This window comes from Hetaerina americana, unplaced genomic scaffold (assembly GCF_022747635.1).
Source record: "Hetaerina americana unplaced genomic scaffold, ioHetAmer1.1.p SCAF_76, whole genome shotgun sequence".
NCBI lineage: Eukaryota > Metazoa > Arthropoda > Insecta > Odonata > Calopterygidae > Hetaerina > Hetaerina americana.
Genome location: NW_027287383.1, coordinates 211,244 through 227,218, shown reverse-complemented (window position 1 = coordinate 227,218; position 15,975 = coordinate 211,244). Strand labels below are relative to the sequence as shown.

Sequence of the window (15,975 nt, the reverse complement as noted above, 5' to 3'; positions counted from 1 at the left end):
TGAAATATCAATGCCACAAGAACAAACTAAACCAGTGAGTTTGCGTTTCATTCCAATTAACCAAAATGGAGAAGAAAATCAGCATCAAAAACATTCGTAGAATCTTTCCACTGTTGATAATCGGATTTCTTCAACAAATCCAGGATTTTTATTGAAAACGGCCAAACAGAATACATTTTTTTTTCTTTCATCGGTCAGCTTAGTTCGCAACATAAAATATCAACGGATACGAATAACTCATCACTAAAAGAAAGAATTGATAAAGTCCTGGATTGTATTATGCGCATAACTATTATAGAACGAGTGCTGGACGGATTTCCCCGCCTGACATACGCATTATTTTCTTTGAAAATATCTATTTTCGTTGTTATTTTAATCTTTTTGTGCATTATTAAATCGAATACCACTCTATTTTCTATCTAAAGAGGGTTATATTCTTCCTATTTGGTTCAGCTTTCCCACCGTGGACCATCAATTTATCCCATATTTCCCATTCTGAAATTAAACATTCAAATGTTGAATCCTAGATTGTGTCGGTCCTGATAATAAATGCATAAAGATGACGATGCACGTATGCGACAAGTAAAGTACTTCAATCTTTTTGCATAACACTCAACCTCGTAATCACACGTAATCATAAGGCCAACAACTCCGCAATACCTTGAAAATACACCTAGCATTCACTGTAATTACGGGATTATCACGTTTATTGAACTGTGATTACAGGAAAGGCTACATTGAAAGAATAAAATAAAAATATGGGATATTAGTATAATGTGAAGGGGTTGTGCAAAAAATATGATTTAATGAAATCTAAATTGTAAAAAAGGACCTTCTGAATCCCTTTTCCATCAGTAGGATATCTCGGTCCGTGAGCTCAAATCCTCTCCGTATTATATTCAAAACAAGACCCTCGAAGTGTATCACAAATACATCAGGATCAACATACAATGTCTCTCGCAAAAAGTAAGTAAAACGCTTTTTTTTCTGGCGAAGCAGACGACTGAAGTGGGACGATTTGTGGCGGGAAAAATGGTGAGAGGTCTTTGGAAAGCAACACGATCCGCGTCAGCTGTCTGCGGGCCGTTACAATCTGTGGATCGCTGCTAGACTGAACCCCTGTTCGAAGGTCGCGTTACAAATTCACCATGCCACACTCCATGGAGCAATGGTATGCGATAACATTTGGAGGTAAAATTTGTTTTCTCCGGCGTAACTCGGCGTAATTTGCTTAATGTATTGAAATGGAATTATTGACTTTGTAATTCGACACATTTTATTGAAAAATATGCCCCAAGTTTCGACGCTGAACGTCATCATCAGGTGGTCTTCATAGAAGCAAACTTGGTATATATGTACACGTATACCTTCTGATCGGGGGAGGGGGGTTGTTCCGAGAAGGAGGGAAAGGGGTTACAATGTACCTGGGAAGAAAAGAGAATTACATCTTTCGGTGTAAATCGTCGACTCGGAAGAGTGGTAGGTCAAGGAGTGGGGAGAGGGTGGGATACAAAATTTCGTTGGCAAGCTCATCCTAGCAACGCGAGTATTCGTCGCCATTTGGCAGTGGAATCTTTTAAATATTCTAATGTACAATTCATGTGGGAAAAAGACCAAAGAGGTTCCCTGAATTTCCTCCACCCATCCACAAGTAAAGACAAATACCGGTTTAAGTGCTCCATTTTTCAGAAGGAGATGTACACGGACCAATTAATTAATTCATCTTCAAGGCATTGCTTCACCCAAAAGCTTTTGACATTTCATGCAATGATCCATCGATTAGCCTCTATCCCTAAGTCAAAATTCAATATAAGTAAGGAACTTAATATGATTAAAACGTTAGCAGTAAACAATGGCTATTCAGACGATCTAATTAATAAACTTTACTGGAAGAAACTTTCGAAAATAGCCTCAACAACCCCGAATATTTAAAAGATCCCAATGCCAAATGGCGACGAATACTTCAATTAGGGAATATTTCTCAAAAAGAAATCAAAATTTTAACTAAAGCAATCAAAATTTTTCCCAAGTACAACCCCTTTGAATACCATTTTGGATCACTGGATTATATAAAATATGTCGTGACAAGGTGCCTGAACGAGACGACCCGTGCCCGTCGACGCCTTCCAGGAAGCGTACCAGAGCGTGGCAGAGGCGCTGAAATCGGAGAGTTAATGCACAAGGGGACTGTTTTGAAGACGCTTAATAACTTTTACTCCAATTCACTCAGCAATGCTTACAACCCCCCCTTGGTTGATCAACAAACTAGAGCTTGGTCATCTGCAAACCTGATTTTCACGAATTTTCCCACTTTTTCCGTCAATATTTTTAAATTTTGCATTCACAAGCTTAAGTATAGTATTTTTAAGGAGGCTGCATTGATATGGCAAGTATTTTGACAACTTCGACAATTGTATCGAATTTGAACTCTCTACGGTATATTATTAAATGGCTCTAATAAAAGTTTCTTCTCGTGCTTTCATATAAATTTACATCGAAATGACAGATCTTATACATGCTCTTTTGGTAGCGGAGGACTACAACCTGAAGAATTATGGTGTTACCATTAGCGCAGATATAAGAGTTAAGACAGTACTAAATTAGCAGCACCTTCCTCCCTTCCTTTAAATGGTTTGATTAATTCTTGGGGAAAAAATTCGATATTACAATCTCAAACATTTTTTGCATCAGAACTAGTCCGAATTGCAAGCATGTTTCAAAATATAAATTACCAATTTAGGTGTGATGTGGAGGAACCGTTCCCTTGTAACAGACGAAAACTCTAGCAATTTTCCAATTAATACATGTGTCGACTAGTTTCGATGTATTACATCATTGCCAAGTTTGAAATCAAGTTTAGACTAGTTACGTCGGAAATAGTCGCTATTAAATCTTCGTTAAGAGGAAAATTGCAAGAGTGTTCGTGTTTTCAAGAGTGTTTTCATGTTACACAAATTAATAACTTCTCAGAGTGCTTAAAAACTACCTATTCACAACATATCTGTAACCATGAATGTGTTATATTATTTTTTTATTACTCGTCACGAATGCACTAAGGTGACTCATCAACTCGTCCACTAAGACCATACCTTAACTTTGAACGGAGCAGGAATGTTTACAAGCAAATACACTGATTTGATACGATACCTGACACATTTTCACCCGTAATTCAACGAAAGGATAAGTTTTAGAAAGTCCACAAAGGGCTTATTAAAATGAACATGAATGCGATGACTGCTTCTCGTTTTCACAAATAATTTCACGTTTCACTGGCCTTCTGTCACTCTATACCGGCTCAGTCATGCATATGTTGATATCGCAGTTTAAGGTCTCGATATTTTTTATTAAGTTCCTTAGGTAGTCAAGTAAGCAGGTTCTATACGGAGAATTAAAACCTAAGACCGCTCTACATCAACCTTGGGTACTCGAAACTCCGAACTTGATTACAAAAATAGGACTACAATTAGATTCGATCTACATGAAAAATTCTCTCAATAGTTCTAAATATTCATATAATTTGCTAGACCCTAAAGACACGTAAAAATACTTTTTCATTTCCGTCTCTTTGCTTCACTTGAAGTAATTTATTGGTACATATTCACTTGATTATCTTGAAAAGCCTCTATAAATAAAGAGTTAAATGATTTTAATACGCTCTCTAATTATTACACGGCGAAATGATTGCGATTCTCACGAAGTAGTAGAACTAATCAAACATCAAAGAAGGGGGCAATTCACATTAAGGCTGGCAAAATACTAAATTTATTTAGGAGACCAAAATGCTTAGAGTGGTTAGAACATTAAGAAACGAATTTCGATAGGCTACAAAAAGGAGGAAGGTCATAATAAGGACATTAAACATACGAAGACGAGATAAATGGATGCACTAGACAGGCAATGGAACGTTGAATATGATGACAGATGAATGCTGGCTAAGTGAGTTAGATGGAGGAAAAAAATGGTCATTCTGAATTTCAATGGAGGTAGACTGTAAGAAGATATGAAACATGATATAATTAAGGTAATGTGGGGTGCTATGATATTTAGTGCCGGGAGGCTTGAAAGCGTAGCTGTGGTTACAACTAATATTTCTAAGGGCTATAGTCCCAACCAACGCTTAATCTTTCGGATCACGAAAAACTATATTGACCCATAGATTACTGGAAACAATCGCTTCAAGATAATATTTGTAAAACGTGGTCGCTTAGCAGTTAGGTGTATCGCCTTTTACATTTTTTTTGCCCTGAAGTTATTTACAATTACACATTCATGCTAGTAACCGTTACATTCCTTTTCCCTTCATTGTGAATACTAAATAAAAGCGAAAGTTATAAAATTTCACGAAAGAGGAAAGCTAAGTTTAACATTGAAGTAGGTGGTATAATTTGTAGTAACTAGGGCACTTCGCTTATTTCTGTTTGATTTAAGTTTTATGACAATTTGAAGATATAAAAAGAGTTACGCTACCACCTTTCACGATGGCCACAGGAAGTTCAATTTTGAGAAATGGTTTTTAATTTCGTATAATCCTTTTGAGCTTTGAAGATATCCCATATTAATTTTCAATTGCATGCTAACAACGGCCTTGTAAAATAAATATCAACCTTAATTTCAAAATTGGATTTGTAAACTTAATTATAAAAAGTTCTCTGTTTAGAATATTGAAACAAGAAATTACAAAACAAAAAATTAAAACAATTATCCCAAAAAACACATAATAAAGGTCAACTATATATTTTTTATTTCAATGGATATATTTTCGGATACCAGAAAGTATTTCGGTATTTCATATACAAATAAATTGTTATTTGCGCTAATGTGATAACATGGAAGGAATACTCCTCCTTCCTTGGTGGGTATTTCCAATGCTTCCTTGATGGTCTATCCCAAAGCCTAACTAATAATTAAATTGTACATCTTTTTATAATATTAAGATGAATTTAGTAGATTTTCTTTTCCCATACTTCGCTATCTCCTTATACGAAATTACAGGCATTTAAATTGACTGAAATTGGCGCCCATAAAATTCTGTCGAAAAGAAAACAACAACATGATAGAATCGGAAAACATGGCTCTTGCACTAATTTTGGAAATATTGTGTAGATTTTTCGCCCCACACTCACCAAAGATATTTTACTGAATTCCAGGGCACAGTGATGTGATTTTACCATACAAATAATTCCAGAATAAGTGTCTTGAACGAATAAAACAGTCGATTTACGATCGGAAAAACTTCGATATCGAATTCGATGGGAAAATCGAAGTCGAAGTCCTCGAGATTTCGAGGGTGAAACCAGGCCAATCGCTTCACGTCGATAATTTGGCAGAAATAAAATCGAGAACAGGGTTGCCGCTTTGTAAGATTGTTACAATTTTCATGCCGCACCTAGCTAATTTTTATTACTCATCATGACGGGGTAAGCTTTCATAATTCATTTTTAAATTATACCACAGTATGTCATAAAGTGCAACATTTGTGACTTATTTCTCCATGGGAATTTCAGCGCTAGCAAGGCATCTCATGCCCAAATGGAAAAGATGCTTATTTTTATGAAGAAACACCCTGTACTTGTCCATGGTAAGGCAGCGGGTACCGTAAACCGAACCATGAATCACCACTTGTGGCAAACTTTGAGTGAAATTTTGAATTCGGATGGAAGTGGACCAATTAAGCCTGCCCTGAAGTGGCAAAAGGTACCGTCATGTAAGCCTTAATAATTTACGTGTAGTTTTGCATGTAGAAGATGGTTGAAATAATTTACCATGGTGCATTTACGCTGAATTAAAAATAATGAAAACTCTGACTTATTTCATAATAACATTTTTAATCCGCAGAGTTGGATTGACTGGAAGTCAAACACAAAAAAAAAGTACATGAGAATTAAGAATCATATCAAGGAAAGTAGCGATGAAACTCCGTGCCCATTTTCGTTGTCTAAGATCGAGGAAAAGCTCGTAGCATTTTTGTACCCAGAGAGTTATGAAGAAGATGCTTTACTCTCAGAGGCAGGGCATCAGTCAAACGACAATGAAATAGTGAGTTTCAAATATTATTATTTTCGTTTTAAAATGCGTATAATTTCAAGTGTAATTGCCATCTTAAGTAGCAATTAAGTCATTTGACTGCCAAATAACACAAACAATGATAATATGGAATTCCTTCAATATCTAATAGGAAATACAGTATGAAGTCAAGGAAGATATAGCAGAGCAATATGCCATTGAAGATGTCGACGTCGAGGTAGAGGTTGAGGAGGATGAAAATGTTAGTAGAGAAGATATTTTAAAATATTTCACATGCAAGAATTATTTCTTAGTGTTATTTTTTAACTTAATTTTAATCAATATATCAGGAAATATTAATGCATTGTATCTACTGAAATATTTTTATTCCAGCATTATTTTCGAACTTAACATAATTTTGCTTTGTACATTTGTAGGTTACAATCCAACCAAAGAAAAGGCAGAAGATTTTCAAAGGCCTGGGAGATTTGTCATTCCAAGGAGCAGAAAAGACAAATGAATATGAGGAAAGAAGGCTTGAGCTGGAGGAAAGGAAACTGTTACTAAAAGAACGAATAATCCGTGATAAAGAGAGGAGAACAGACATTTTTGATAAGGCTGTTCGGGACAAGGAGAGAAGATCTGAAATATACGATAGGGCTGTTCGGGACAGAGAGAGAAGAAGTGACATATATGATAGGTCAGTTAGGGACAGAGCAAGGAAAATTGAACTTCTATCGCGAATTGTGCGTGATATGGAGAGAAGAACTGAAATGTTTAACAGGACATCATTAGCTATGATCAAGACTATGGTGACATACACTGAATCATTATCAAATCAAAAGTGAATCACAGTTATCAGTGCAGCCAGTTTCCTTTCCAACTGTATACGGTGTGAAGAGCGAACAAACGCTACATTTCTTTCGGGTAATATATTTGTAGATGGACAAGGGTGAATGAATCTCTGAGTAAGTTATAGATCTAATTATTCTATTAATTTTATCACGTATAGAAAAAATTATAATTATTTATTGAACAAAATTCAAATTTAAAACTTAACATTTAACTTTTTTTATTGAACGTTCTATATTATGTCAATACAGTGTCATTCCAAGCATTTCAAACCAAACATAAGCCTAGAAGTTTCCTCCGTCAGAATGATCAACTTCAAAGGACACATAATATGTAAATTTCCATGATATTTAATCCTAAACAGTATTAATAGTATCGTTTTATAATTCATGCACACGATTCCTACCAAAGTCCTATAATCTATAAGGTCAGGAATGATTGAAGCTATTATTAAAAACCATAAAGACAGTAATCAACCCTATGGTCGGTTTGGTAGGTGATGATTGAGTTCACCCAGTACTAAGCCCGGCGGCGTGTGAAATTCACTCATCAGGGTAGGGGGGCCAGTTCCTTTCCCTGTGAAGGTTATGGTTTCCTAGGAAGATCTGGTACCCGAAAAATCACCTGCTCAGAGAGGCTTGCCCGGGAATCGAACCAGGGCCCTCTGGTCAGTAGTACGACGCTCTACCCCTGGACTAATGCGACCCACAGTGATGAAAAAAAATACCCAAAAAAAACCAAGTAAAAAATCATGAATACTAACGATAACTCTCTGGCAATTGCCAATTTGAAATGAAAGTGTGCCATATCAGCAATGGGACGTAAGCTTTCAAACCTATCAGTTAATAAATTGGTTGATCAAGCAGGTCATGATTGGAGAAGATCTCAAAACAAAATTTCCTGTGAGATACAGGATAAAACCACCACCTTCTGACTACATAAGGCTTTTAAACATAAAAATGACACGTAAAAGTCCTTCTCTAAGAGGTGAATGAATATTTTCAGTGATGTGGTAGTAGAGAATTCAGCTTTGAGAAAATGGTTCTACATTCAAATTCTGGTATGCATACCACTGAAAACTCTCAGCTAAAGCCTAATTGTGTGATTTACTGGGTATTAAATCACAATGGGAAACAAGATCTCCAAGGAAAGTAACTAGTCCCTAACCTTGATTAAGTTTTTTCATAGAGCCCAGTGAAATTCAGCTTTACACTTCACTTTCAAATCAACCTTGACTGTATTAATCAGTTGATTTTTTTCCTTTTCAAGCAAGCTAATGGGTTGAAAATATTAGAAAGTTCTAAAGTTTTAGATAAGTTTTGCCTTTCCTTCCATACTCACTGAACACTCTCATATATTGGCAGTTTCTACTAAAATGGTTATTTTTCCCAGTAAAATATTTTCATTGAACATGTAGTTTCAACAGATCTCATCAAGTGTAACATTTTTGGGAGGTTGTACAAATATCCCTATGAATAATATTTTGAGATAAAAATGGAGAGGAGTATGATCAAGTTAATAATAGATTGTAAGGTCTTATGAAAATAAGTTAAGAGGTTTCGGTTGTTTAACAACTGCTCTTTGAACAATGTGGCAATAATCAAGATTATAAGTCAACTTAGGATGCCCCTTTCAGTTCTTTTTTAATAAAATTTAAGAATTTTTTGAGGGTAGATCCAGATGTGGGGTTAAGAGGAGGTATTTAGTGAAGTTCAAAATGTTTGAGCCAGATAATAAACACTTCAGTGTTTTTCTAATCCCAATGTTAAAATCCCAACCACATAGCCCCACATATACATATTTAATCTTCACATTCAAGTTTTTAGATTTCTGATGGAAACCTTAGGCTGGTTTGTGTGTTCTCACATGGTTTTAAGGATGATCCTGTAGTAGAATGCTAGTCGAAGTTGAATTTTTAGAAGTGTATCAGTGATCTCATTACCTATTTAAGCTGGGCAGGGGAGTTGCCCTGCCCATGCCATTTTGGTGTCTCCTCTATTTGAGAAATTAAATAAATCTGCTTCAGTATTACTTTCTTTTTTATTATTAATTAGTGTGACCTTGGTGGAGAATGCATTTTTAGTGAATAAATTATAGATAACTTTTTTAATTTGCTGAGGATTAATTAAGAGCATGTGGATGAGATTGTAATAGGGTGTGAACAGTTTGATTTTTACATAATAGTGGTTATTAGAGTTAGAAATTAGTAAATTATCAGTTTAAGATGATTTGCTGAATATTGAATTGGTTATCAAAATCATTTATGGAGAGATATATCACATGCTATAATTGACTTCAATCTGTTTAGCAAAGAAAAGAGATGAGTACAAGACATGTATAAAGGTTAGGAAAGCACTTTGTAGCCTAAATGTGCCCCTCTATTTACAAAAATATATTTGTGGCATACCTGAATTAGAGTTTTTTTTAGATTATATGAAAATTACAAATAAAATGGCCCTCAATTATATCATTTATTTTCTGTGAGAATAACTGAAACAGTAATGATCCTTGCCAGGTCTGATTGCAGGATATGAAATTCACCACAGAATAGGATGCAGCTAAACATTAGGAAAATAGGTGGAAAATATTTTTTTGATGGAAAACTAATACGAATATTCTCTCATGAATCGGCTCACATATGTGCAGTTGATGTCATTCAATAGCTGTTGCACGTCATTATCATCCTCTCCAAATATGCAAAAATGCACCTCAAAAATTTAAGCATGGTCTTAATTTTGGTTCGGAGATTTTTCTCACTCAGGGCTTTGTATATCTTTTATTATATTATGACTTTCATTCAAATACACTAACATTATCCAAACTTTATTTTACTGATGTTCCCATTTATAAGTCCCTCCAATTCACTGATTGTCCATAATCAGTACCTATGAAGTTCTCTTTCACCCATCATGACTTAGGTTTCATTGATGGTTTCTGGCGTAACTTAATGGAATCGATTCATATTGGAAATGAAAAATAGTAACTTTGTGATTCCACTGTTTTCAGTGGACTCACAAAGTTACTATTTTTCATTTCCAATATGACTTAGGTTAATCAATAAATTTGTCCCATTTTTCCTTCCTACATTCCAGGGAAGCAGATTTGGTGGTCTTCGAAGTAGCACCCTTGTGCATCCACACATGGCTGCCAGTAGGTTTTCCATGCTTTGGAAGTGGTGGTTGCCTATGCACAGCAAATGGTGTGGTACACATGAAGCTTATAATTATAAGGGGAAACATTCATTTAAAAAAATAGAGAACTAAAAATCATTTTCCTGTATCCTTCCTTCTGTTGTGCACTGATAAGTTCAAACCTCTTTAATACATGGGCAAGGTCTGCCCCAAAAGTAGTGGGACTGAGTTGATTAAAACAAATTTATTGCCAGAATTGATATATTCACTCAAAAGTCTTCGAAGTAGCACCCTTGTTTATCCACACACTGTTGCCAGTAGGTTTTCCATGCTTCGTATGCCTTTTGGGAGGTGGCACTAGGAATGCTGCCCTCACTCGTCTCCATCTGTGGTGACACTTCCACCGAGCCGTGGTGACATCCTTTCAGCACAGATTTGAGGAAAAGGGAGAAGTCTGGTTGGGCAACATCAGAACTCCAGGGTGGCTGAGGCAGGCCTGCCATGTTGCTGATAAGCTCTTGGCAGATCCATATACGAGTTTCCTTTTGCTTGTCCAAGACACCAACTTGTGGCACCAACTTTGCCCACAACTTTCTCATGTCCTTGTTTCTGGTCGATAGTCGATACACATCACTTTTAGGGATGCCAATTCATCAAAAACCATGCCAACACTTAATATTGCAAGAGTAAAGACTGTTAGACAGGGATTGCACAAGTGTAAAGAGTGCAGTCCATTATTCAAAATCATATTAAAATTACAATGCATTGATAAAAACAACGATTAAAGCCAATTTTTCCCATATTCAGCTATGCACCTCATATAGGCAGTGCATAATGTGATAATGCATACATTTGATTTTTATAGAATTCCATTCAAAGTGGCAGGGCATTCATTTCTCATATGGTCACATTATATCACATGACAGAAGAATGGGATTTCAAGCCACCCATTTATATGCCAATTCCTTGCTTTTAATCTTTCAAAATAAAGTAAAACGAGATTTGCACAAGCAGAATAGCTTTGGTTCTTCTAAGACATTTACTGAACATTTAAGTTTTATTGTTGTTGGTTTTTAACAACAATTATAAAATTTTCTCACAAAGCGTCAAAATAAACCACTGATCAGTCTTCTGTCCAAAAGACTGGTTGACTGTACATTTGCCCTGGGTCCTCATCCTGATGTTCAACCTTCTCTCCTATCCCTTAAAGTATATCATGTCTCGAGATTCACCCACTCCATGAGGTCCACTTTTTATGTATAGTTCTTCACAATGCCTTTTCTTCTATTTTTCTGTCAACTTCTTCATTTCTTTTCTAATGTCTTCATCTGATTGACCTTCATCATTTGTATCTATGCCCACATTTTGAAGGCTTACATATATTTCTCATGTCTTAATAACTATCAATGTCTCTAGCCATCAAGTGCCACATTGCAAACGTTGGGTACAGCATTTATGTTTATATGTTCATCTTCATAAAGCCAAGTAGATCTCTCTTCTGTCAAACATCATCATAGAAGATAGATTGATGTCCATCAAGCTACTTCTTACCCTGTAGTATAAGGGGAGGCAATCAACAGCAGAGGTAATTTGTGCCAAAAGGAATAGGTTGGTTCTGGTAGGGATAGGAAGCTTAAAGAATGAGCGATGGGTAGAGAGAAACCCAGCATCAGCATTAACCTACTGTTAACAAAATGTGCTCAGGGATCCACAATTTAACATCCCATCTGATGGATGGCATACTCACTTAAAGTACTCTACATATATCACCCAAAGTAGGGATCAGGACACCACTGAAAAATCCAGCCACCACCAGGATTCAAACACAGGCCCCTGAGGTGAGAAGCCAGTACCTTAGCGATTGCACCATCCCATTACCCTTCTAACCCAGGCTATGTTATTACTGAGGTAGGTGAAAGATTAAACTTTTAATTTCTTCACTCTTGGAACAATGACTGTCTTCAGCTTATTCTACATATCATGAATTAGGTTTTCTTCTGATTCATTTTCAGCCTGAACCCTGAATTACTTGACCCATTGCATTAACAGACCATTGTAGTATTCTGGATTCTCTGCTGTTACTGTGATGTTTATCTGCTTTACAGATCATGATAATTTCTTCACTTCATGTTCATAAGTGGAATAGTACTAGTTGTAACTGTGACTCATTTATTTATTTTTGCTTCAAGTTTTGTTCTCTTTCATTCATAATGCAATGAGTTGGTTCCTGAAGTTTGTACATTATTCTTCTGTCATTGTAACTGAATAAGAATCTAGGGTAATGGAGAGCTTGGGTCACCTCACAGAATTCTGCTGTTAAGAAGGCTTCTATGTCATGTGGATTGTGTATGCTGAATTATCTCAGGTTTCCCAAGGTTTGTTGTTTCTCTGATGATGAGTTTTGCCTGCATCTTTCGGTCATATTCAACCTAGAAGACCTTATATGGAATCAGAAGATGCTTGCTCGAATGCTCATGAAACTGTTGTCAGCACAGAAGTAACAAACATTTGGAACTTGAGATAAAAAAAACTTTGCATTTGGCTGTGAGGATTGTAATCCATTTCAATTTTTGTAGCTTTTCAAACGCTTATTCCATTCAGTTGATGCCAAGTTCATGAATGACTTGCACAATGGTTTATTGAACATTTTTTCTACCAATACCCTTTATCAGATTATGCTCTTAGTTCTTTTGTTTCACACAAATTCAAAGGTTTTCTGATGAGTTGTGTTAAACTTTTCCTTCTTCAGCTGATTAACCGTGTGAATACTTTAGAAGTATGAGATAAGGTACTCCTATAAGGTGGCACTCCTTACCCCTCTGTCTTTGTCTTCTGTACAAGTCAATACACAACTTGAAGACATCCAGCTATCACCCACCTCTGTAGCAGATTTTGATTATTTCATTCAACAAGTCCTTTAGCTGTGAGCCCCTCAATAATCATACCTTTTGATTGCCAACGGTTCATTGTTCTTCAAATCTTTCAATTCTTAACCAAATTCATATTTGAGCATGTCTTGGTTCTTTGCCTTTGTCCATTTTGCTCTGATCTCTCATTAAGTGATTTTGGCCCCTAACATAGTTCTTCAGTGAATCTTTTCCATTTGTTTCCTGTCTTGTTTAATTAGCTTATTATCACTTGCATTTTTAAAAAAATGTTCACACTGAATTAACTCTACTATGTTTCAACAACTAAACAGCACTTCAATAATAACTCTATCGATCTCAACATCATTCTAAAATCTTCTCACTATGGTTGATAACAACAGGAAAAGCTAACCACAAAAATTGTTGCACATCAAATTATTTTTAAACTGACCAGAAGGTAAATTTTTTTGGCTCGGTTTCGGTTTGCATGCTGCCATATGATAATATCTAGAAGGGATATTGGGTCAAAATATTGGAATTTATGTTAATTTAAGTTAACAATATCTTTACCTACCTAACAAATACTATACCTACCAAATTTAACTAGGGTTGTGTTGAATTAAGTTAATATTTTCTCACTAAGGAAATATTCTTTAAACAATGGTTTAATTTCTTTACTGTGAAAGTAGAGTTCATATAATGAAAGCAGAAATGGATGGAGCAGATCCTATACTGTTAGAACTAGTTACCTTGATAAATGATGCAAAAAGGGCTTGCCCATTCCTGATGTGGCTCATCTGTTTTTTATGTAGATGGCGTTTTCTTGGAAGTGGTTTATCCATAAACATAATCATCATTAGCCTATAAATAACAAATCTTCAGTAAAGAAATGTTTATAGCCTCAGAAATGCTTTGTAAAAATATTATACTTAGAAATTTAAAAATTCAAAGTCATTAAATAGTATATTTATCATTAAACTTTCGTTTTTGCCATTTATGAGTCATTTCACAATGCTAAAAACAATATGTAAAGATGGGAAGCAGGAGATGAGAGAGTGCTAAAAATGAAATTAAGGCTGTCTTTTTTTGGAAAAATTCTACTCAGCAGTGGCAAGATTATCGCCAAGTTTCATCTGGACCCACATATGGAGCTAAACCATTGCCAGAAGGAAGGCAAGCAATAAATGAAACATTTACCAAAGAATAATCCATCACCTGATTATGCCAATTTTGGGAAAGTGAGGGTGATTTTTCAACAAATTAGAAATTCCAACCATCTCTAATCTAGTGGATATGATTGGAAAGAATTTATTGAATATGCTTTAATTTTCCTGCCTCGGAAGTATAATCTGAAGATATATTTTATAAAACATGTTCCAGCTCTCCAAAAAATATGTATATAGCAGATTCAGTTGACAAAGATGATTTTTTTCAACCATAAATACATAATCAAATAGCTAACAAAGGAAGCTCTGAACTGAAGGTCATCAAATTCCTAAATTACATAAATAAACAAATTGCCGAGCTAAATAGTTACCCAAATGTTAAAATGGTCTTCTTGAAGTAAAATACCACTTTTCATAATTTAGCTCCAGTTGAACACTTGTTTTCAATTACAGGAATGATTTTGACACCACAGAAGCAGCTTATGTGATGATTTGTTTGAATTGTCAATATTAATTAACAGTTATTTTGACGTTCAATAATTGCCCCTTTAATAAAATGCATTATTTTAAAAAGCCTTGGTTATTAACCCAAAGGTTGGTATGATAGGTGAGGGTAGAGATCACCTAGTACCGAGCCCAATGGCAAGTGAAATTTGCACATCAGGGTATAGGGGCCAGTTCCTTTCCCTGCGTCACCTATGGTTTCCCTGGAATACCTGAACTTGAAATTTCACACAGCTTGATTGAACCCGAGGGTGCCAAGCAACGTCACCTGGAATTGAACCTGGGACCTCAGGTCAGCAACCCAGCACCCTACCCACTGGACTACCATGTCCCGCAATGTATTATGAATTAAATGCCAAGAAACTATGGGAGATGCCACAATAGTAACTTTTAACGGAGTCATCTGCTAATATGCATTTCAATACAATAATTTCAGTGTAAAAATCATTCACCTTGACCGGGATTCGAACCCAGATCCCTCGATGTCCAGCTGAGTGCTTAGCCAGATGAGCTATTGAGGCATCCTCATTAACTCTGGAATTTTGGGGGCTTTCAAAGGAACAAGTTGTTGTGACAAAATACCATACATACAATGTCACAGGCATTTGTAGTCATGTGCAATGCACCACAGTCCACAAGGTTAAAGCCAACTTTAAACACTTTTTTGTTTGCTGTTTTTACCTTTAATTCCAAGTAACTGTGGAAGATGCCACAATAGTAACTTTTCACGGTGTCATCTGCTGATATGCTTTTCAATACAACAATTTCAGTGTAAAAATCATTCACCTTGACTATGATCCAGGTTCGAATCCCGGTCAAGGCGAATGATTTTTACACTCTGAAATTGTTTATTGAAATGCTTTATTTATTGTTAGAAAAATTATCATGGTAAATACCATTTCAGCGATTGAATTTAATTTTCTTTTAATTGATAAAATAAATTTATAACAACATTGTGTGAAGTTTTTACCGTTATTTTTCAAATTTTTACTTAAAATTATATTGTTACATTCTCTGCAGTCATGAGAACAAAATTCTGGATTTTTTTACCCAAACAGCATATATCAGATGGCAATTAAACAAAGGGTACATGAAGCCCAAACTCATGAATGTAAGTATCTCAAATAGATACAATAAAAGAAATCCTCTGGTCAAACAGAGTGAGTAATGAAACTTTCCAGCTTTTATACTTTTTTGATTTCACCCAGTGGTCAAATCAAAAAAGTATAACACTGGAAAGAGGAGTCTCTTGCGGTTACCAACCGGTAGACGACAATGTTCATATTTTGTTTTTTATAAAAGATAATTAGCAGTATATATGATCATATATACCTTCAAGCTGACATATTTCAATTTCAGCTCATTAAATGAGGAATAATGATGTCCAGTACTAAACTGTAAATATAAAATTGTGCCACCGTGATACTATTTAAACATAACTTTCACTGTTTC

At 35.5% G+C, this 15,975-nt stretch overlaps 1 protein-coding gene across 2 annotated transcripts; it reads left to right on the top strand.

Annotated features, from left to right (window-relative positions):
- The first annotated feature begins 5,320 nt into the window (after window positions 1-5,320).
- On the top strand, window positions 5,321-10,004 carry LOC139697409 (uncharacterized). 2 transcript variants are annotated; one of them, XR_011702780.1, is made up of 6 exons: window positions 5,321-5,417; window positions 5,505-5,694; window positions 5,836-6,036; window positions 6,176-6,265; window positions 6,441-6,971; window positions 9,948-10,004. XR_011702780.1 is itself a non-coding variant. In XM_071596094.1 (5 exons), the coding sequence occupies exons 1-5, from the start codon at window positions 5,410-5,412 to the stop codon at window positions 6,849-6,851; spliced, it is 900 nt and encodes a 299-aa protein (XP_071452195.1). In that variant the 5' UTR covers window positions 5,321-5,409; the 3' UTR covers window positions 6,852-8,883. The 2 variants fall into 2 exon arrangements, 1 of the variants encoding a protein (XP_071452195.1); XM_071596094.1 differs by lacking the exon at window positions 9,948-10,004 and having other exon boundaries at window positions 6,441-8,883.
- The last annotated feature ends 5,971 nt before the right edge of the window (window positions 10,005-15,975 follow it).